We start from the raw sequence: 25,159 nt of genomic DNA, 5'->3' as shown, positions 1-25,159 counted from the left end.
ATATTTAATATTTATAAAAATAATACAAATTTATATAATTTATAAAGACTGAATTAACAAAATATTGTGTATTTATATAATTTAAATAAATTTTAAATTTACTTTATAATCATAAATTTGATCAAGTAATACAGTAAATTAAAAATTATTTAATTATTTTATCAAATTATTAAGTATAGTTTTATTTAATAATTTGTTAAATAAATAAATTTCAATCTAATAAATTATTTATAATATACACACAATTTCTTTTTTGATGATTTAAAGAATTACATTAAAACTTTAACACAATTGTAGAAAATATTCCACGATTCAAAATGAAAACGTTGATTTTTAGAAGTGAAAAAGAAGTTCCTTTAAATTTAAAGTACGTCAACGCTTTCGTTTGGTGGCAGCACCTGTCAAGAGTATCGTTAAATTTTCTAGTGCTACATCTACCGGCGATAAGTCAAAGCAATAGCTGATCTGTGTAGTACAGTAGCTCTCTTGCTTCGTAGAGCGGCACTTCGTCACTTTCGCATCCGTGCGAAATCCCGAACGAACAAGTGGAGCGAGCCGCGTCGCCATCTTTAGGAACGGTACCGACTGTCTCTGCTACCGCCGCCTGCTTCGTTTTAAGAGCTTAAAATCAATCCGCGATTATAGTAAAAGAATTTTGTGTGTTAGTGCGACAGCGCGTAATTTATTTTCTATCGCGAGAAGACGCGATACACATTCGTTCGCGATGTTCATTTAATACGTTCAAAATTTGTGTGTGCGTACTGTACAAGTTGAGCAGACGACGTTTCGCAAGTATTTCAAGGGTTGAGAGCGATCGAAACCGACGTTGTTTTCTCGCTTTATCGACCCTTGTTTAAACTATTGTTTCTGACCTGCAATTTTGTCATTCGGTTCCTATTATTTTGAGAATTAGTGTTTAGTGTTTTGATTTGTCAAAGAAAGACAAACACATCGGAGAAAGACGTTTGTAGTGCATGAGAATACAAGTCAAAGTAGAAATAAAGAGAGAAGGATAAGAAAAGAAAGACTGAGACAGCTCTAGTAGACGACGACAACGACGGGCTAGTACGATTGACAGGAAAGATGGCGCGAGGTGCGGACGAGGATTAATGTTGACCCATTTTTCCGCGCGAAATCGCTCGGTCTTACTTTGTCATACAATTAAGGAAATACTAAGTTTCGAACCGAGTGTGAAAAATTGCGGTTAAGTGAATTAAATTAAAAAAAAAGAAAGGGGTAGTCCGCTATTGGTACGAGTGTATCCATCGTGCAGTGTGCGCGTGTGCCCAGTTCTTGCATAAGTGTGAGTGCCCTCTCGGACGTATAGGTCTCATAGGGCCAACATCGACGAGTATCGGATAAAGACTATTGAAGACCGTCGGTGATAATAAGAGTGAGTATAATAAAGGGAAACATAGGAAATAGTAACAATTTCGAAAAGACTGGAGTTTGGTGGGGCCTTGATAGGCTCAGCTACGGAAGAGGATAAACGAAAACGAAAACGAAGACGCGGTCTTCTGGAACTTCTCGAGCTGTATAGAGCCCTGGCAGGCTCGGGTACAAGCGCGGCTGCTAAGATGGGCAACAATGCCGCGACTGCAAACAAAAAGGTTGACGCTGCTGAGAGCGTCAAGGAGTTTCTTGACAAGGCAAAGAAAGAGTTCGAGGACAAGTGGAAAAGAAACCCAACGAACACTGCTGGTCTCGATGATTTCGAGCGGATCAAGACACTTGGTACTGGCTCGTTCGGTCGTGTCATGATAGTGCAACACAAACCAACTGGGGAATATTACGCCATGAAGATACTCGATAAGCAAAAGGTCGTGAAACTTAAGCAAGTCGAACATACACTTAATGAAAAAAGAATACTGCAAGCGATTAGCTTTCCATTCTTGGTCTCCTTGCGATTTCATTTCAAGGATAATTCTTACCTTTACATGGTTCTCGAATATGTGCCAGGAGGCGAAATGTTCAGTCATCTACGAAAGGTTGGTCGTTTCTCGGAACCACATTCGCGCTTTTACGCGGCACAAATCGTATTAGCGTTCGAATATCTTCACTACCTCGATTTAATCTATAGGGACCTCAAGCCAGAAAATCTGTTAATTGATTCACAAGGCTATTTAAAAGTCACAGATTTTGGTTTCGCTAAAAGGGTACAGGGTAGAACATGGACCTTGTGCGGTACGCCAGAATATCTCGCGCCTGAAATAATTCTCAGCAAAGGTTATAATAAAGCTGTAGATTGGTGGGCGCTTGGTGTGCTTGTCTATGAGATGGCTGCCGGTTATCCACCGTTCTTTGCTGATCAACCAATTCAAATTTATGAGAAGATTGTTAGCGGAAAACCACGATTTCCGTCTCATTTCGGATCCGATTTGAAAGACTTACTACGTAACTTGCTACAAGTTGATCTTACCAAAAGGTATGGGAATTTGAAGGCTGGTGTAAACGATATCAAGGGTCACAAGTGGTTCGCCAGTACCGATTGGATAGCTGTCTTCCAAAAGAAAATCGAGGCCCCATTCATACCAAAATGTAAAGGGCCAGGAGACACGAGCAATTTCGACGACTATGAGGAGGAGACACTTAGGATTTCACTGACGGAGAAGTGCGCCAAGGAATTCGCCGAATTTTGAATTCCCATATTGATTCAAGATGGATATATGTGTCGTGTATGCATTCATATGCGATGGTTTGTCGCTCATTGCTCGCTTTTCTTCGAGCGAAAAAGATAGATGAAGTAAGAGAGAGACAGTAATATTAGGAGAAAGTAAGAAAGAGCGAGAGAGAGAGTACGAAAGAGTGTAAGAAAGATAGAATGTAAACGAAAGAATGTATTATATGTATGCAAGATCGGAAGAAAGCGTGTGTGTGCATGCACATGTATGATTGTGTGCGTTTGCGAGTACGCTCGGTACAATAATGTACAGAAGGAAGATGGTTTAGAAGAGTGACCAAAAAGGAAAAAAAGTAAAGAAGATAAATATATAAAAAACAGATGGCAGATTTTGCGATTTATTTTGTGATCGAACTTCTGAAAAGAATGGAAACGGAAAGAGTAATATACAAAGAAAATACGGTGTATCCCGCCGTTCAATCGATAAAAAAAAAAAGGGAGCATAAGAGATAAACAAACAGATATAATAATATATTGAAAAAAAATTACAATATATTACATTAACAGATATCATATATAAATACACATAGCATACGCGTACACTCACACACATCACAATTCTCATCGGTACCGTCATTATACCATTACAACTTTTTACATGAGAAAGATCTTTTTTTTTTCTTTTTTTTTTTTTCCCCCCCTAAGTATATAACATATTGAGATATGAGGATGACGATATATAGTATATATACGTATATGTGTGTGTTCCCTAAGATGGCTTTATTATCCGGTTTAGCGGAGAAGGCGGGTGTAAAGATTACTCTCAATAATTATTATTAATATGGGAAAACGTCATTTTTGCCGGAATTATTTTGTACATATAGTGTTGCTATATACTCTTTATCAATGTTCCCCGATCCCCTTTTACACCACGCCCCTCTTCTCCACCATTCTGCCTCTTTTAGCACATACAAAAAAGAAAGACTTTTCGATAGAAAAGGATATAATATACACCAATAATCATGCCATGCATTATTATCTATTTGTCTACGAGCATCTTCTCTTCATTCTCGTTGAGGAAAAATTTTTGCCACGATATGAATCGTGTTTATATTATAGCAGCTAGTCGTCACATGATTATTCCGCTGGAGTAATATTTATATACGACTCGTTTTTCATCGATCGTTTACTGTGGACACCATTTGAGAGAAACAAAGAGATGATGATGAGAGAGAGAGAGAGAGAGAGAGAGAGAGAGAGAGAGAGAGAGAGAGAGAGAGAGAGAGAGAGAGAGAGAGAGAGAGAGAGAGAGAGAGAGAGAGAGAGAGAGAGAGAGAGAGAGAGAGAGAAAGAAATGTAGATCCTTATATTATAATATATCAAATCTTATTAAAAGAAAAAAATGAAAAAATACTCGTTATATACTGGCTACAGATGCTCGTTGTTGAATTATTGTATTTTACATAAGTAATACAGAAAAAGAAAGAAACGAGAGTAAGAGTGAAAGAGAGAATGAAAGCGAACGAGCGAGAGAAAGAGAGAGAGAGAGAGAGAGAGATAATTGTGAAAATACGATCGACGGAGTACGAGTAAAATAGAAATTCATTTTTGGAACGTTTTTAATAGAGGACCACTGGCGTTCGTACATAGATACATTGTAAGAGTATTCATATATAATTATATCGCCTTAAGTTGCTGTGCGCAAAAGAAGCAACGTTATCTTTTATATAGAGCTGCACTTTTAGTACAGAATGTAAACGTGTGGACAATCCTGTATTCGTGCAAGAGAAAAGAGAAAAATGAACGATGCACACGCGCGAGATGGCCAAAGGAAATTGCGCGTGTAGAACGTGAAATGAAATTTCATTAAATGATATATATAGAAGCGTGTAAAACGAAATCGTGAGAAAATTATTCAAAGAAACAAATCATGGAAAAAGAAGAAATAAAAAAAAACAAATAAATGATTAAACGGAAGAGAATAAAAGAATAAGATAATGAAATGTATTATAGAACAGCAACAGCAGCAGTAGTAAATGACAGCGAGAGTATTATCGCTGAAAGACGATATATTTGTTAATTTTCTTTTTTTTTTTTTTTTTTTTTTCTTTTCTTTTTACATCGATTAAAACTTCTTTCCGAGATCGAGCATACGAGATACTTTATGGCATCATATCTTGACGGTATTGAAATTCGATGATCAAATATAAGAAACGCGAGAAACACGAGAAATATCAATACCAACGACGAGCCCTGACCGTCGACGATTGGACACGCATCGATAGCGCATAATGAGAATCGATTTTACGATGAAACACGCACGAGAAAGTCCAACACACGCATAACTTCGTTAAAAAAATACATACACTGTGTATGCGGACATATTACATATGATATTACGAAAGTTTCTTCTATTGGCTTGTGACATAACGTACTTGTTCGAATCCAAAGAATTGTCAATCGTTGCATGATAGAAAAGAATTGTACAATTGAATCATTGAAAACACGAGGGGCATTGTATCAATTTGATTTTGATAGCTTGATCAAATCGACTTAATCGTTGCGAGAACGAGAAAGCAACAGAGAGAATGGAAGAGAAAGACGCAGATAAATTTATGGTAACATTGGGCGATTACTGCAGTTCCCACTTTTGTTCAAATTCATCCTCTTTTCAAGTGAGATGAAACTTAACGATCGAAGTTGCAACTAGAAAGAGAATGGCTGAACGGGGAAAGGAGAAACTTAACGGGTAACACAAGTCGAATTATATTTATATATTACGAGACTTACTTTCTTTGCTTTGAACGTATTTGCATATCATTTTTATAAATTCGAAATTCTTTTTCAACAAGGATATAATTAATGATTATTACGATTTCTCGAAATCGATAAAAGAGGAGAGAATATTCACAAAGAATTTCTTCTTAAAGCTAATAGTCAGAGAGAACGTGAAATTCTGTCACTCGTGCAGCAAACAAGCACGTTGCAGTATAATGCAAGCACAAATCGTATAGGCAAAAGAACATCTATTTATATATCCTTTTTGCCGCGTTCGTGACTTCTAGGATGTGTATTACTTTAAGCATACACATGCAGTTTATTTATTCGTTCGTGCTGCAGTATTGGTCGAATAAAAAACGAAGATAGGCTTGGTTTGAACAAAGAAACATAAAGTCTTTGGCAAGAAATTGCACGACCGAGATATGATATAATTTTAAATCGTCCGATTTTGGTTGTCGTTCGATTCATATATATAAATTGAAATATTTATTTTAATATGACGATATCACACGACCACTAACATCACGTCATCCTTTTTCTAAATTTCGAGTTTTAAAAATCATAAGATAGTTAGTTTTTCGCATATTTTTCTTATTCAATTTATTTTTTTTTATTAATGTTTAAAGAAAAGGAAAAACTTTTTTAAATTATTTGGATAAAATGGATGCAAATCCATTTTATTCTATATTTCAAACTAATTGCCACAATTCGTGCAAGAACATTATCTAATAATATTTATTTGGATGTGCTAAATTTATTGTATTGGGATATTTAAATTTGGGATATTTAAATTTATATAAGGGAAAGGGATAGCAGGATCTAGTCTTTTAAAAATTTTTAAAGTAGTTTTAGTTTTACATACTTAAACGTTCTTAGCAGAAAGTTATTCCTATGTTTTTTCATTTCATTCGATTTCATTTGATTGTGATCAAATGATGCGCTATCAAAAATTTTCAATCAAGTATCAAAAAATTGTTATGAATGAGATAACTTTAAATGCATGAAAATGTTTCATATCGTGTTTTGTGTGATAGGTCATATCTGATCAATTGCTTTTAACTGACCTAGAATAACTACAAAAGGCTAATCATCTAAGCTTTATCACAGGATTTGAAAAGATAAGACCTCCATTCCTGGCTTCTGTGGATACGATAATAGCTTCTATTTGAGTGATTGCAGATTATAACGTCTTAATGCGATGCCAATGCAAATTCGGAATAATATTTATTTCCGGAGAATAACAGAAGTTGAATCGTGTTCATTTAATAAAAGTTGTTGTATAGGTCTTTTTTCTATTTGGATAATTCTTTAACAGCACGTACGGTATACGATCCTTTGTGAATATTAGCTAGTAAGTAATCGTTTAAAATCGCATTATATATACTAGTTGTAATTATTGTAATTTTCCTGTGTTAAGCAATTATTTTCCGTGGATATTTTTCGCGGGATATCTCGTTAAGTCGTTTTCGATTATGTGTCGGATCTCTTTGTAAGTAACATTATTCGTTTTCCAATTTCTTCTTCGATTCGATATCTCTCCTGACAATGGGCACCGTTATTGTCCTATTCATAAATAGATTATCTCTCCTGATTCAATGAACAATCGTTACGCAATTCGTTCCATCACGTGCGTGTGAATATGATATAATTTTAAATATTCGCACGTATAAATACTTACGTAATCATATCGAAAGCATCTTCGTTCGAGTTCATATCGTAAATGGTAAATTGCATCCGTTACAAACGCATGCATTCTGGTAATAACGCTTTGTTCCCCATTGTGTTTAGTACTTTACGTTTGTCCTTTGTCTGCTATCTCTTTGGATGATTGTGCTCGTCGGCTAAGGGAAGGATCTATTTTAGGACTCGTTATTAACCACCTAGGAATTCTATCTCCCTTTTCCCTCGTAACAACAGTTTATGATGGAACGAAAATTCGGTGGTCGGATAAATTCGTAAATGAATTAAAGAAATTAATATTAACGAATTCGAAGAAAATCGTGAACGCACAAAAATATATAAGCATGTATATATTATTACGAGGAGTTGTAAGTTCGAGATCACTTCGCATTTATTTTATAATTATGTGCAAAATTTGTGTGCAATAATTTTTTTCTTTCGTGGAACAATTATTTTTGTAGAGAAAAATTTTGTATATATTATTTTATTTAATGTAGCTTATCGTATTTTTAATTGAATTATTATTAAAGTATTTTCATTTCGAGGATTTATTAAAAATAATAATAATTTAATGAAAAAATCCTATCGTATTAATCATGGCTTCGTTATTTTTATAAAAATTTATATTATATTTAATCAATATATCCATTAATTTTTATTATTTTTTTCTCTCCCAATGTTTCAAGAACTTTCCATAAAAATTTTGTTTCGCATGGAAAGTGTAAAATAATATTGAATATACGTTCAAAACCTTTTTTTTTCAATTCAATAATTATGTACTAATGATTTTTATTATATTACATCATTGATTATGAATACATGATGTTATAAACTGATGATATTTAATACGCGGATAAATAGTATAAACAGCTATAAAATAGAAAAAAGAGATGATATTGAATATCACATTCGATATCGTGCTTACTATTACAAGGATATAATACATCGATGGAAGTGGTCTTAGAGACTTATATAGTAGTATATGTATGTATGTGCCGATGGTTACTTTCCGTCTGTTGTTCTTACGTTCTCGAATTGGAATTAATTATTTATTGAACGCAGATCAAGTGCAATTCCGCTCATGGAAAGCGGTCAATTGCGTTATTTTATTGTTTCATCCACTGTCATGTAACGCTTTGCCTTCGATGCCCATTAATATCGTTGCATATAGCAGAACAATCGTAATATTTCTGCTTCCACGTAGTATATTTCTTATCGTGATACTACGTAGAAAGAAGAATAATTTGAATAAGTAACTTTTTTTAAACGTTACTACAAATGTTTCAAGTTAGCTCTTTCGATTCCATCGATGATTAGGATAGTGGAAATTGTTTTGTTTTAATGCATTTTTGTTAGGTCTTAATATTAGATTCGAATTAGCTCGAAGCAATTTAAAATAAATTTATTTTTTCTATTAGGTAGGATTATAAATTCCAATTTTAGATTTTAACTTATAATAAGTGTCATACACGGACTCCATAAGTTTAATTCATTAAATTTATTAACATTCATTTTAATTTTATTTAATTCTTCTTTATTTTTTGTGATAAATATCATCAGTAATATCTGTTGCAAAATGTATAGAATGAAAGTTAAAGGAAAAGTTAACAAGAATTTAATTAATAATAATAATAATCTATTATTATTACTATGTTTACCTGTAACTCAACAATATCGGTTTAAAAAACGTATATTTTTTCAGAATAATTTTATTTTTTTAGTAAATTATTTTAGAATTTTAACAAATCTTGTTATAATTTTGATAGTAGATTTATTCTTTTGATTCATTTAGAAATTTTTCCAATTATTTTTAACAATATTTTATCATGTATTATACGAAAAAAACTTATTAAATATAACATTCTTGATATTTTTTTCGAAAAGAATATATTTTTTAAAAAAAATATATGTATTAAATTTGAATCATTTTCAAAATATATAAAACGCATATCGGATGTCTCGAAAATAATCTAAATTAAAATGCGATTTTATTAATATTCAAATTCTTAAAATTTTATTATCAGAATTAAACGCGAATTAAACCTATCATTATTTTCTCCATATTCCTCTTATTCTACTTCTTTTTAAAATCATAATATCAATTTCATTAATTCCAATTATACTTTCTACACTATCTACAATTTATTTATTTCAAAAAATAAAAGAAAAATTTATTTTTATCGAAGACAGGAGAAATAAAATTAAAATTGGAATATTACGAAAAGATCGACAGGCAGAGGCCATTTTAGAAATACATATGACACACATTCATCGATACTTTTGTAGTTTTATATTTCACCGCAACAGTAATAATGTTCCGAAACGTCAAACGTAGTCCCTAGAACGAAGCACGAGGAGTGAATATTGAACGTGAAATGTCAAGTTTGGTCGAGACGAGTTCAGGTTCGAATTAATAAATTCGATATTCATGAAATATGCACACACATGTGCACGTAGGAGTGATTCTTTTCCTCCTCCGTGCAACAGACGAACCATTGTAACGTTTTAATAAGTGAATCAATGAAGGAAAGAGGATAGGGGTTAAGAGAGCACTCGATAATATACGGACGACTATGATAGAACATCGAATATATATACTTGGAAATTTTCCTATCATTACAATTTTATTAACTAGCAAATGCAACACGGTAATTGACATTAACTTCGTCCTTTCTTCTTCAGGGATTTGAAAATCGATGAGCATTGCGCATTTAGTTCGTCAGATCCAACATTTATAAAATAATAAATTAAAACGCGCGAGACTCCTGGCCCACGTTCGTGTTTAGAGTAATTATTATGAATTATCATTTGACAATTTGTTTATCAATTTTGCCAGCATGTTCTTCTTTTCTGAAATAATATAATCCTCGATATTTTTTCTTCGATTAGATCAAAAATATAACGTTTTGTCTTATTGACTTCTCCATTTTTCTCATGGTGAAATATCATTAATCATATAAATTTTGAATGGATATTTCCATAAAAAAAAATAGAAAAATTTTTACGAAATAGAATTCAAATTTAATTCCTTTACATTTTATATTTTATGTTAAAATGTCGATGTTCTGAAATTTTTTCTTACAATTATAAAGATCAAGTTTTGATAAAGATAGATAAATTTCGTGTAAATAATTGTAACGTACGGAATAAAAGAAGGAGACATGTGAAATGGTTGAGAAATAGGAACGAAAGAGGAAGAAGTAAAGAGAGAAGAAGATAACGAGAGGGAATAATAATCTTAAAGAGCGAAGCAATATGACACAGAACGTCTATGACAACTACTCTCATAAAAGTTACGATTGGGCTATTAACGATCAATTTATGTACTTTGAAACAAGATGAGAACATGCTAGTAACCATCCAGTATGTTATTCTTCAGAGATATCTTACATTACATTATTAAACGAATCGTGAAATAATTCTTTTTTTTAAAAAAAGAACTTCGTAAACTATGATATTGGCTTATCAATAAAAGTTCCGTTTCACATTTGTTGCTGCAACATTTGTCTCGTGATGAATAGAACGTTGATGATGTCTGTCGTTTTCTTAATTGCATATCGTACTTTTGAACAAAGAATGTACAATATATATTTTTATTAATCAGCATAGGAATTTTTTATACAATCCAATCCAAATAGGTATTTGACAATCGTTGCAACTCTTCGTGTTTAACCAATTAACCAATCAAAATCGATTCACGAGTACATAGAACAGAATTAATTAATTTACATCGAATTTTTCTAATTACATGGTTTTAATTTTAACTCGAAAAACGATGTCACTTTCAAAAAAAGAAAAAATAAACCTCTCTCTCTGCATATAGCATTATCAATTTTATTAGATCAATGCTTGAGTGTTTTATAACTCCTTTTCATTAAAATCTCGAATTACGATCGTAAATAACGTTGAATGCCACGAAGAAAAGCGATTCGTAGAAATTGCAATTTATAACAATCTTATCCAGAGAACGAAGCGAGGTTGTATAACGAAATATATATATATTCATCGAGATCAATCCTTTACGAAACGAGTTGGATTGTTGGAAAAGCGTCGGTATGACTTTTCTTTTTCAAAGGATTTTTTTTTCTCTTTTCCAACGATTTATGCCGTTTCTTCTTAATATCTCAACATTGTTCCTCGTTCGTTATCGCTGCACACGATCTCATTTCATTCATTTCTCGATCGGAGAGAACTCGATGCAAGAGAACACACGGTTCGTACTTCTATAATTCTGAATCGTTTTGTTTCATGGTCGACGTGCACACCGCCTTTGCCCCTTTCGTACTTAGACAAATGGCTCGCTGTGAAAACTAAGAAATTCAAGGGGAACGGAAGTGTTTAGCGTGATAATTAGGATCGGGGAAACGGAAATTCAAAGAGATTTGAATCGTTCGCACGTGGATCACGTTTTATGTATTATGTAATGGAGTGAACTGTGTAGATAGGATTTTGCTCATCGTTTTCGGCCCGCTTTCGAGTGTTTCACCCGCGATGTGAAACGCATTTCGAGTTACAATGTAATTGTGACATCATTATGCTTCGCACAGTGTACTTTGTAAGGTATATAGTACTCGGTGGCTTCGTAATTTTATCGTTAAAGGAAATTGGAATTAGATTTTGAATTCGCATCAATCGCGTTTATTATAATAGTTCGTACCTCTTCGTATTGTTTAATAACTCTTTCGAGACTAATTAAGCAGCAATTATCAAACTTTTTAATCAGTTAATTTCAATCCAATATCCCATTATCGTGTACAATTTAATAATTTATTTTATTAAATTGAGAAACAGAAAATTTCCACGAGAGTCTAATCAAGAGTATCATAGTTCCGTAAATAAAATTCAATTAACTCTCAAGTTCTTTACCTCACAGAAAAATCTGTCATTTTCACGTTATAAAACAGGAAAATTATATAAGAAAAAAGGAAAAAAAAAGTGGCAGAACAACTTTTTGCCTCGATAAAATCCCGTGAAAATTGAAATTCGTAAGAACCACCTCTCTTCCTCCCCTCTCTCCCCCAAGCTCGAACCAATTTTGCTGTATGCAATTCAAAACTACGTTATTCCCTTTTTTTATCCCGGGAATTACGCGATGAAATCTATTTTCCACCGACTCGGGCAATGCTTAACCAGGGGGATGGGGATGGGATGGGGGGAGAGAAGAAGTCGTGTCTTTTTTTTTTTCCTTTTTCTTTTTTATATCACAAGCACAAGATGATTCGATCCAGCTCTCGAGAAGTAATCCCGGACTCATTTGACACACAACAGCGTTATCAAGCGCGCAAAGAAGGACCATCCGTAGTAAATTAATCGTCGGCCCTCCTCAGCCGGCGTTCCTCATCTGTGGCTGTGCTCACGATAGTGTTTCTGCTTCTCAGATGTTATCACCGCTCGTCTTGATATACTATAGATAGTCACTCTCGACGCTTTCGACGAGAATAAAACCGCGTTATCTCGTGTTGCTTCCAGTGATGCTCATTAGCGAGCAAAGTTTCGATCCGCCCTCTAATTTAACACGTAGGGGATCACCACGATTAGCCGTTATTCGTATACGTTGCGTGCCTCTTGGTTTATGGGACCAAATGTCGTCCCCTCCCCTCCCTCCCTCCCCCGTGACACATATTCTCATAGAGAAATTGCAAATTGTACGTATACAATTGGTAGCAAAAGTACCATTCGGCCACTTCTGACCATTTTGCATTCGTTTTCTTTCACTTTATCTATTTTCACGATATTAGGATTTTCAATAGGATATTTCGAATTTGAATATTCGGACATATTTCCAATAATTTAGATTTGTAACAGAAGTTGTGACATGCTATACATTGTCGTTTCACATTTAACTGGTTTTATCTTCTTTTTATTTCTTTAAATCTAAATTCTACAATGAATCGAGTAAGAAGTGTGTGAGAAAAGTTTTATAGTTCGAGGAATCATGAGAGAAAGCTCGAATAGTATTAATCAAATATAAGAAATATTTATAATAAGAATAGATATCGAATTACTTCCTTCTTGATCGATGCACAATTTTAAGATGTTGTAACAAGTATTCAATGTGATCAATTATTTTCGTGTACCAACTTGTGGCTGACCTTACGTCTAAAATAGTTTCGTCCATCAAACCATTCACCAATCAGAAATATCATTTTGTCGAGACGTGGTTTAATGTTGCATTCTCAGAGAATGTTCAAAGAAGTTTACTTTCGTTGAACTTGACATCAGACAGACAAGCGTTAAAACTGACTATCGAATGATGCAAGAAGCCAGATACATAGAGATACATGTTATTAAGATTATATTATATTTGATTTTCAAGTTTCGACATGTGAAAACCAACAAATTGATTTTTGAGAAAAATCAAAATTCGACAAGTCAAAATTTTATTATAATGTTGCACCTGTACGATTAAATTTTCTTCTGTTAAGTTATATCTGTCAAGTGTGAACTAGGATTCGTGTTTTTCAAAGAAGCTATCTTCTCGTATATAATGTGATCTGATAATTGATTAATTTTTTCATATAACATACTTAAGTTTGCGAATATTTTGAAGATTAAAATTAATAATTTTTTTTGAGAAATTGTTTGGAAGATAGATGCGTGTAGAAAGATTGTTAGGCTGATATTGATATGGATATATAAAATTTTCCACGATGATATATATATATATATGACATAAAGAATAACAATGAGTAAAATAAATATGAGATGATTGATGTCGCAGTACAAGATTGTCGTTTTGAATGAGATGATATAAGATTATTGTGCTGAGTCCCAACACAGCTTTAGCTCTGTCTGATGTGTGATCTAGAGTTTAGAAATTGAACTACGTAAAATTTTGAAGTTTTATTGCTATAAGCTTGTTGGAAATGTAGATTAATTATAATAATTGGTTTTTCGAATTTTCTTGGGAGAATAATTTTATCTATTTAATTCGTATCGTGTTTTAGACTTAAAAAGAAATTTTAATGTTTTATACAAAAAAATTATTAATCAACGATGATAAGGTATTGAAATCAAATTTGTATTTTTATGTCTTTCTCTTTCTGTTTCTATTGTTTCTTTTTTCTCTACAAAGAAAACTATTTTGGAGAAGTGAAATAGTCATTTCAAAAATTTTATATTCATCATCGTAATTATAGAATGTATCAGCATGTACAATCTCAAACATTTTATCCTTAAAATGTACATATATTTATATGATTTGATCAGAAGTGTGTATAATATGTATATTTCAATATTTCAATATTTGTAAGTAACAATTTGAACCCTCAACTGGAAACGATATTTATTATATATTTGCGATATAATATCAATCATATATCCAATGAAACTTTATTAATGACGCAGATAAGTTATCCGTTCAATCGTTTACATTACTTTTCAAGATCCATTACGATGAACAGAGCTCTCAATGTTTGCATAAATTTCCTAGGAATCACAATTTTAAATACAACAAATGTTTCGAATAAAGGAAACATGGAAACGTCGCTTCTTCAATTCTTCCCTTCCAGAAGAACGAATTTACAGAAGACAATTTACCAAAGTACCAATTAGTTGAGGGTTGATCGATTAGTAAAATAATATTTGCCAAACTGAATGACAAGGGGATGATCTCGCTTTCGATTCTCGCTCTAGATAGGTGTAAATATTTTTCTACCTGCATCGAGATTAAACGAACTAGCACGTCACTAGCTTTTATGAGTTTTATCGTGTACACGTGTGCTGCTTTTGTCGGTGACACGCGACTGATAACACAAGTTTGTGAGGGGTAACGATTTTCGATCGCGCGTGACGATAAGATATTACTCATCCATAAGAAACGAGGCGAATTGATTGCGAATATTAGACGCAATTGTGACGTGTTCCCCATCTGTCGAACACTCCATTGACGTATAGCGTAATTTTAGTATGGTGATGCAACTTGAATAGCGAGAACAGTCCCTTCTCATCGAAAATGAAGCCGATTTCTTCGATAATTCTATCGGTTGGAGAGAGGATATTTATCTCTCTCTTTTTCTCTGATTTCTCTCTCTTTTTCACGTCTCTAGCTTCTTCGATCCTGAAATTCTTCGAAGGAAGGAGAAATTGACGCAGTTTAAGAGTTTTCTCGTCGAATCATTTCGCGAATTTTTCTCGATTCCTGGTCGAAATCTTGAGCACGAAAAAATATCGTTCGAATTTTCCTTTGAGATTCATTCAACATCTCAGGATCAACATATCGTGTTTAAATATTTGGATAAATTAAAAAAGGATAATAATCGGTTAAAATGGATATATAATCTATTATATGCATATCGCACTCTTATGCAGAAGTAGAAGATACGATTGGGAAAACGTGTTTTTCGAATTGTCACTATATGAACGTTTAGGGATCCCTAGGATTATAAAGTGAAATTAAAGAAAAACTAGATACTGTTTGATGAGCATCATTCTTGATTTCATTTTTGAGAACGAATATGTTTATGCATTTATGTAAGAAATTTAAGAGTGTATTATACATGTACAAAATGCATATCTGTAAAAAGTGTTGCGAGTTTTTTTAATTTGAAAAGATTATACGGAGTTATTATTCAAACCAAAATGTTGCTTATTTTTAAAAAATCTCTGTGAAGATTTAAGTACGAACGAGTCATTTTTGTTTCATTTTTGAAAAATAATCCGCTTTATCCCTGATTCTTTCGTATAAAATATCCGGAGTGCAATATTTAATATGCGAGAAAAACAAAATTTTTTTTAAAATTTTTATCATCTTGAAAATACGAATTTGCATAAGCATATACTAGTTGTAATGTTCAAATAATAATTTTTCGAAAACATGTTGATATCTAAGTCGAGTCACTAACGAATATTAATAAAAATCTGAAATATTATGATCTTTTATCATAAAATATTATAAAATCTAGAATTTTCTACTTTGAAGGTTCCTCGTTTTAGAAAAAAATTGGAAACGATCAGTTAATCGATTTCTTCGGATATTTTTTATATGCTTGAATATAATATAATCGTACTTTTTTTTCGATATCCGAGTACTATGAGACAGGGTTATGTTCCATATACAAGTATATGAAAGCCTTTTGTACATAGGCGAACTAGTTAGCCTTGATGAAGTTCGTTGCTTTTCCGTACGCAATGCCTCGACCTCTGAAGGCTACCTGCATTCATTAGGCGTTCAGCCGCAGAATTTTTTTGTCGCCGCCAACAGGCGAAGCCGTTTTCACTGGCCTCGTTAATCTTTCCTTCCAAATGTGGAGACAAGAAAGGGCAACCCGTTCGTCAATTGATATTTTCGTCGTTTCGCTCTTTGTTCCTCTCTGCCAGATGCAAAGATGGAAATCCATTGGAATTTTATCGTCGTTTGACGATTGAATTTATTCGCGTTTATTCTCTTATTTAATCAATAAAATAAATTATCTCGTTGTTCAGTCTTATTTCTCTATAATTTTGTCCTCTTTCTACAATCTTTCAAATTTGAAAAAGCAACTGTAACTCAGTTTTCTCATTGTTATTCGTTATATACACGAAGAACAAAATAAAATATGTTTTTCAAAGGAATTCATGTATTATGTTATAAAATATATACATAAAATTATCAATTAAATTGACTAATTTCAAATTTGTTGTTCTTTGTTATTAGCAGGCTTTTATATCTTAATTCTAATCGTTCGTGTAATATATTTAAGTATATTACAGGTAGTTCTAATGCTAAAAGGGATTATCATTATTATCTTTCAGATTGATTGAAGAAATAAGATAGTCTAATGTCTCAAATTATGTGCTTTAATTCGAGCAATAGCTCTATTCGTTAGTTCTAATCCTATGCATTCTATGTCGTGTCTGGTCCCCAGATGCGATACTCGCTATCGAACAATTATTGCAATTTCTGCCGGCAGCTTTAGATATTGGTTCTTTTGCGTTTTAGTCTCAATCGATCCATCGACACTTTGCATAGAGTGCTCCAGCAGTTTCTCATCTAACGATAAATCAATTAGAGGAGAACATCAGACGCAGAACATTAAGCGAGCAATTTTCCAGTTCATCATTGTGTCACCTCTCGAACGTCTCATCGAGACGTCCAGATCATCCTTTCCATTTTCTTCCTCATTTAATATTCCTCTCCATTGAAATAGCAATTCGTTAACCTCTTGACTTTCAAATCTTTTTTTTCTCTTGATCTTTCGTTGAAAATATATTTCGATGAAAAATTTTGTTTGCAACAATTCATAGTGAAAATAAAATAAACGTTATATAATTATTCCATAAGTTAAATATTTTTATTGATATTGAACAGATTGTGGATTTTTGTACATATTTCTCATATTATATATATTTTTCTTCTTAACGTTAATTTTATTTGCATTTGTAATAATTATAAACGAATTTAATCAATATATTCTTAATATAACTTCTTTTTGTAGAAAATTTTTTCAAATAAACAATATAATAATTTGTCAGACAAACATGAGAAATTTTTTTGTACAATATCATAGCACAAATTTTATACAAATAAATTTATACATAATAAAATTACTAATATCTCGCAAATATTATATTTTCAATAACACGATATTTTTTCTATATTGTATATTAATTGAATATCCAAATTTATTTTAGCTTCACTAAAAATCTGCAATCTAGAAATATCGTAATTTTCAAATCCATAGAAATTACAATGACGAAAATAATTAATTAATACCATGTCTCTTTATTCTTAACGAAGCATTATAATTAAGGGGTTAAAATGTGTCCAAGGATAATCCTGCATATATACATCCGTCGTTCAATGTGAAAAATGACTCAAGTTTTCGACGGTTCAATGATTCGAGCAATGAATTTCGTTACACGAGCTTTCTCAGATATAAAATGATGGAAGATTGTTCGATTGGAAACTTTATAACAGGTTAACGAACGAAATTATGAATGTCTGGTAATCATATTCCCGCACATGGCTGTTAGTTCGATGTACTTAAACGTTTCGAGGACATGTTGCTCAATGCAAATGAAAATGATTCATCGAGACCCATCTCGAAAGCTGTACTTCACACCATGGCGCATGTATTTATGATTCATATTGAAATTCGTACTACGAATTCGTTCGTGCAATTTTCTGTTTCAACAGAATATTTTTCGTTGATTCATGTGTCAACGTTACAATCAATCTAATTTTAAAAAGAAAAACGATAATTGTTTATGTTAGGATTCGATTTATATTTTAATTTCTCAATTTGATATCAATTCTATGTAGATTTTCCTCAGTTTGATCAGTTTTTCTTTAGGCGTTGGGAGAAATCTGATGGAGATCTCGTTTATGAGGTCAAGGTGTTTTAATTTAGGAGAAGGACTTTGATTAATCCCGAGATGCTCGATTTTCTTTGTACATTTTTTTTTGCATCCAATTTTGGCGTTTATAATTAATGCACGCATTATGTAAAATGATTATTATTTTTAGATCAAACGAGACAAAAAAATTCAGAATAATTAATAATTAAGATAATAAAATTTTCTCTTTAATCTTGAGACAAAGATTGACTTATTTTTATAGCATAAATCTTAAAGCTTCTCGATTGGTTATATTCATGAAAGACTTCTAAGAAGTCCAAATACAAAAATGTTTTATATTATAACAGATTATATACTATAAATGTGGATTTTTTAATTTGAGCAAGAACTCTTTTGAAAAATTTATTTATTAGATCCTAAATTTAAAGATACATCTATCTTTGTATCACAATAAGAAAGAATTGCTTGACTACAGTTCATTGGATATACATTATATTCAATTTTCTTACTAATTAATTCTTTTTTTTTAATTTTTAAATTTAACATTTCCCAAACGATTGAAAACCTCGTAGAAATGTAATCTCGTTCCCAAGAAGAATCTATCGCTTATAATATGAATGTAATTTCAAGGCTGTCGAATCACTTGATTTTTCATCTGGATTTTCCTCAGATCTTTATTTGAAAAGGAAACGATGATCTTGATAGATGCTTTCGGTTTAATAACGCGTAATATTTCTCAATAGATGAATTCATTTTTCTTCATCTCGACGTTCTCATTCTTACTTAGCTTTAGGGAGTTCTTACATTAACATATTTTAATTTTATCGAGTACTATTATACGAGTTATTCAATAGTACTCACTTTAGAGCTTGCCTATTAATTCTGGAAAACGTAGTTTCTTTCCAAAGAATATCACGTGTTCGAATCCATTATTCTCTCGTATCTATTTTTCTTTCCTCTCTTCAATCAAATTTTTAGAAATCTTCTTCAGATAAACATCCGTACGTGGTTCTGAATAAAGAGACGATAAAGCGGGTACTATTGTAATTGTAATCATACATTATGTAAAAAGATACAAAAATTCATAGAATGTAATTATAATCTTTACCTTTGGTATCAGTGGCATATGAGCTGTTGTTTGTAACAAAAATCTCATTATCAGTGAGTGGAGAATCTCAGGTGTCAGGGCAGGGACGAAACAGTCCTTCCATCGCGTACACATCCAATTTACTTTTTTATGCTCTTGTACATGTAATACACATATACATATATATGAATATAATTCATTAAATAAGCGTACGTAACACTAAAATGAAAAAAGATTTTTGTTATATTGCTCCTATTTCTAGTCTTGATGGGATATTAAGGATTGAAGCGAACCTTGTGAACCTCGAATAGATGTAATGCGTATTTAAATAGGAAATTATGTATAATACCTCGGGGAGGATTACACCGTCCAAGATCTTTCGAACTGTGAAAAAGTTAATTACCAACAGACGGTAAAAAGAAATCTTTGAATTAATTAGAAATAATAATATTTCTAATTATATTACAAATTATTTTCAGAGAAATAGTTTGTAATATAATTATTTTATTTTGAGGAATAATGATTATAACTTGAAACAGGACCTCGATTAACCGATTTAATCGAGCATTTCCAGATAATCGAGATCTAGGGAAAAGTTATTAGATCATTCTGAAAGTTTTCGTAGTTATTTAACTATTTTCATTAGAAATTAATATTTTTATTTGAAATAGTTTTTTATTATTATATTATAATAATTGGTTAATCAATCAAAGAAATATAGGAATGAATAAAAAATATATTTAAAATATATTTAAAAAATATATTTAATAATATAATGATAATATATAATAATATGTGCAAATACAATAAAAATTATGGAAACTTTCAGAATGATATTAAAAATATTAAAGTGCATTCTTATTCATAATCATGTTTAGATATATTTGTTCGCATTTTTTTTAATTTGTGATAGTGTTTGTTTTATTGATCGTTTTTCGTTATACTTATGAAAAAAAATTTTCGACATATGAGATTCTTGATAATCGATCTGATCGTAAATAATTGATTGATCGAGGTTCTATTAATAATTAATTATTATTATCATCAATGCAATTGAAATTTCACGATTTTAAATTTGTTTAAAAAAATTTTACGAGAATTTCCAAAATACTACTTTTGAAAGTTACTCTATAACCAACTGTAACCAAGAGAGAAATATTATTTATTCCACGAGAACTTGATCACGCACCAAATTTATATCTCTTCGAGGTATTTATTCGTGATAACGAGATAATTAGGTACGAGTGAAGGTATATATTTGTCGAGTGTCATAGACAATCGAATTTTAAAGATCGATGCGAGCGATGATAACTACACTAGTGCCCTCTTTAGCATCCAGATTTTTTGGCGCCAATTTTAAATATAAATAAAATAGAACGTCGATATCTGAGTAACTGATTTACACGAATCCTCGCGTCGAGTATCTTATATTAAAATTCTTTTTCTTTCCTCTCATTTTCGAATCGAATTTTCGAATCACAAGCCATTCAAATCCCGATTCTGAACTGTGAGGGTTAAAGTGGACACTACTGTATATCGTGCGTGTTTTGCCGGTCAAAGTAACGAGTCTTTATTAGAAAATAATCATATATGTGTAAGAATGAAGTGCGTGTGCAGAATGGAAGATTCATGACGGATAGCTTCTGCCACTGTTCGTAATCATTTGTTATATCTAGTTATTTCTCGCCATCGATAACGTGCACCGGATTCACTTCTCGATCGTTAACAAACACGATGACGTAACCAGAAGATAAAGTCTCTTTAGTAATTTCTGTGTTATCCAACACGATGAGAAGTTTTATAGAACGGCAGTTAGATTATGTAGATGGCTGTTGAAAAGATATCCTTTCAAGAATAGTTAGCCACTCGATTAATCTATCTTTGCTTTTACCGATTCAACCTCTTCGCTACGGTTCCTTCGAAACTGAAAGCAATTTTGTTGAACAGTTTGACGCAGATCTTGTTAATACAGGAGAAATATGTGCACGAATATTCAACCCTTTTAATGGTAAATAATTTTAACATCGATCTCTCTTGAACTTTATTTTATATCTGATTCTAAATTATACATATATTTTATGAATATTAAATTATTTATTGAATTTAAATTTGTAAAATTCATACAGGTTATTTTAAATTGATCACACCATTAAATGGGTCGTATGTGTATTCTGTATATTCGAATATGACTGGACATAAAAAAGAACCGTAAATGTCATAATAAATTGTATCGCGTAGATTTCCATCTTCCATGATATAACACACAATTTTTTCTTCGTCCGTAATAAGATTTTAATCTGATAATGTACAAAGCAAATTTTGATATATTTTGTTAATAAATTTTTAAGAATTTTAATACATCCAATTTTCTTTATGTCCAGTCTTCCATCGTTATTCGTAATATAACACACGTAAATACGGGAATGATAAAATTTTTGCTAAAAAAAAAGAGACAATTTTAAACAACTAATTTTACAAGTTTTCAAAAATAACAGGGATAGAAGAATAATCGTAAATATTTTTGAAAGGATATCTCTTTTACACAAAAATATCTCGGCCGTTTAAAATCTCGCGTTATCAAAAGTTCGAGGGATCGTCGTTCTTCGAGAATTTCAGGGTCGCGTCCTCGAATCCTGCGAACGTTCGATTATACAGCCCTCGTTAATTAACTGTTTCCCGTGAAAATTAATTGGAAACGTTCGACGAAAATTAATTAGCTCGGATCGGTTATCTGGAACATCATCTGATTGTATCGTTGTACACGTATCGAGCGTTTTACTCGCTTGCACACTGGACCCTTTCCGACTTAAATATATACGTTTCGTCATCGGGATACATGCATGCACACGGGGGCATACACATATGCGGTAGTTGGAAAGAATAATCCAGAAAGAATTGGAAAACTCGAAGCGTTCAACAGGGAGTTGTGTACAAGTAGGCTTATGCTGCGATGCGATGAAATATCAGGTCGTTGGCATGTCAAGGATTTTTCTTTCACTACTTCACTGTTCGATGGAGGATGCGTGTTTATCGTAAACGACACGAAAATTCACTCTCTTTGTCTCGTTCGTGGTTTCTGCTATCTTTCGAGATTGGTTAAAACGGGAGGAACACATGGAAAAGTAAGAAAGAAGCGGAAATGCAAGAGAGCAAGAGAGGGAAAAGCGAGCCATGTAGCCTTAAGCCATGTGTCCTCGCTGAACCAACAACGAGAAACTTTTTGGTGCCTGCTAACACGTTTTTCGAGACACGTTTTTTTTTTTTGCGCACACTAAAACAATATAATTGGAGAAAGTTTTATTTTAGTTTTGAAGGTCGCAGTAATGATCAGAAGTTTTAGAATCGTTTTTTTACCTTTACCCTTACGTCGAATCTTATTCTAATTTCGAAAAAAAAGATCCTATTGATTCCAAACTTTTGATCAGCAATATACATATGTTCGCTTCTACCAAGAAATATGTTGAAAAGTAACGATTTCTCGTTGCTGACGCGGATTTCCTTTGATATTTTATCGCAAGGCGAAGCAACTTGCAATAAAATCGTACGATAAAATATCAGCAAAAAATTTCCCCCTTCCGTTCCCCCTCCCCGTCATCGTTGATTCATCGAGGACACTGGCTGGAAATCAACAATGTAGTAGTAAACGAAATCGCGAAATCCGTTGAAACCGCGACACCAGATAGCCACGCTTGTATTGATTTTTCCGTTAGTCACGGAACGTACGTGTATAAGAGAGAGTGTCGTTCACCCGCCTCGTCCAGAGGAAATCCAGAGAAATTCAACGTTATCGACACGTTATCGATAATTTCGATAAATTCGAATTTATTACGTTTTATCGTAACAATTTTCCTAGAGAAAGGCGATTCGCCGCCGTACTATTATTAGTTTCCTTGTGTATCGATTTATCATACACGCCGATCCGAGGGCGTGCGTGTATACATAATAGAGGAAATCGGTAATTTCCCTTTGCGTCGATTGTCGAAATGGGAAAATAGTGGAACAAACGAACGGCAGAGAGCACAAACGAGAAGGAAAACGAGAGGCGTGTCCGATCGATCGACGATTTTCAACGCCCCACGTCCCGTCGAAATACTTGGACGATTGGCGATTTCGACGCTGTCGCTTGAGAGAGGGAATTTGCGAGCTCTTCCTTTTGTCACGATCTCGAAACGCCGGCCGAGATTGAACACGACAGTTTCGAGATTAGCCTCCCGAGTTAGCCCCCTCCCCCCCTCCCTCCCCCGCATTAGGGCTGCTATTAGGGTATTACGTAGGATTAGACGGCGATAGATCGAGTTCCTGTCGATGTCCGACCAGTGGAAATTCAGCTCGATAATCACCGTGTATAATAACGGTGTCGAGTCTCGAGTCGAGATTTCGAACGCCGAACGTTTTTCAAATTTCCCGCCGAGAAGCTTTCCGCGCCTCGTGGTAAGCGAAAGACGTGTCGTTTCATCGTTGATTGGAGTTTGTATCGACGACTCGTTTACCACGGATGCACCAATCAAATCCTCCACGTACCTTTTCTTATAATAATTAAGTAGGCTGAAAAATAATAATTCGATTCGCGGCCGATTCGAAATTAACAATTCGCGTCGCGATTCCTCCTCCTCCACGTGATCGATGATTGTCGTGGCAAGATTTTACCCGTAATGCATAAACGGATAAAATACGAAACGTGAGCGATTGTTATATATATATATACATATATATATATACATGCATACGTATATTATGCGTCGAGAGAAGCCACAATTATTATTATTATTGTTATAAGGATAGAAAAAGAAAGAAGATGAATAAATTAATTTGTTCGTTGATGAATTGTTGCGCCAAAGTATAAGTACGTACGAGTGAAGTAATTTATCTGTGTCGTGTGTAATAAGGGATACGATAGAGAGATCCTCTTGTGAATATAAAAATATGTTTGAATTGAAAGGGGATAAGAAAGAGAAGCGAGGAGGAAACGAGGAAGAAAGGATGGGAGGGAGGGGAGAAGAAAGGGAAGGTGGGTCAAGGGGAAGAAAATCGATATCATCACTATTTTGCATCAGGAGTATTGTAAAAAAAAAAAAAGAAACGAGGAATACCTTTTCCTCGCCTTGTGATCATTTATGTTTGTAAATTGTAGCCAACTTACGATTCCTATAAATACGATGTATGATGTTAGATACTTCGAGAAACGGACTTGTATTATTTTATCTTAGCACTCATTGATGAATATAACTAATCTCATTTTTTGTAAATATTAATTTAAAAAAAAATAAATCTTATTGTGTAAAGATTGTATAATTTAAATATCGTTATGTTTTATTAATTTTTCTCAAGACAAATCGTACTGCATGTATTCCTTCGATCCTTTCTCTCACTCTCTCTCTCTCTCTGTCTGTCTGTCTGTCTCCGTTACGCTTTTCCATTTTCTTTTTATCTATTTATTTTTTTTCTCTTCCCCCTTTGATTCATCGATGGCGCATGAAATTTTTTTCTATTCCATTTCGTGTATGCATGGAAAAGGAAAAAGGAAAAAGAAAAGAGAAAAAAAAAATTATTATCATGCACATAGTGTGCTATTTTTTTTAAATAATGGCGAATGCGTTTCTGCGTGAGAAAAATGGGTATATGTTTGTAAAATAAAACTAATTTACACGAAAAAATTCATTCACATTTTCGTTTTCATCAAAATGTAACTTTATATTCTTTCTTTTTATTCTTTT

General features: G+C 32.7%; 1 protein-coding gene across 1 annotated transcript; it reads left to right on the top strand.

The window, feature by feature from the left end:
* Window positions 1-408: 408 nt before the first annotated feature.
* On the top strand, window positions 409-24,743 carry LOC107997548 (cAMP-dependent protein kinase catalytic subunit 1). The gene has a single exon (XM_062071795.1). The coding sequence runs from the start codon at window positions 1,578-1,580 to the stop codon at window positions 2,637-2,639; it is 1,062 nt and encodes a 353-aa protein (XP_061927779.1). The 5' UTR covers window positions 409-1,577; the 3' UTR covers window positions 2,640-24,743.
* Window positions 24,744-25,159: the final 416 nt, after the last annotated feature.

The sequence above is a fragment of the Apis cerana genome, linkage group LG2 (assembly GCF_029169275.1).
Source record: "Apis cerana isolate GH-2021 linkage group LG2, AcerK_1.0, whole genome shotgun sequence".
Classification (NCBI taxonomy): Eukaryota; Metazoa; Arthropoda; class Insecta; order Hymenoptera; family Apidae; genus Apis; species Apis cerana.
This window is presented reverse-complemented; position numbering and strand designations above follow the sequence as displayed.

Excerpts from the sequence above, each read along its gene's own strand:
- LOC107997548 (XM_062071795.1), top strand. The coding sequence starts at position 1,578 with ATGGGCAACAATGCCGCGACTGCAAACAAAAAGGTTGACGCTGCTGAG.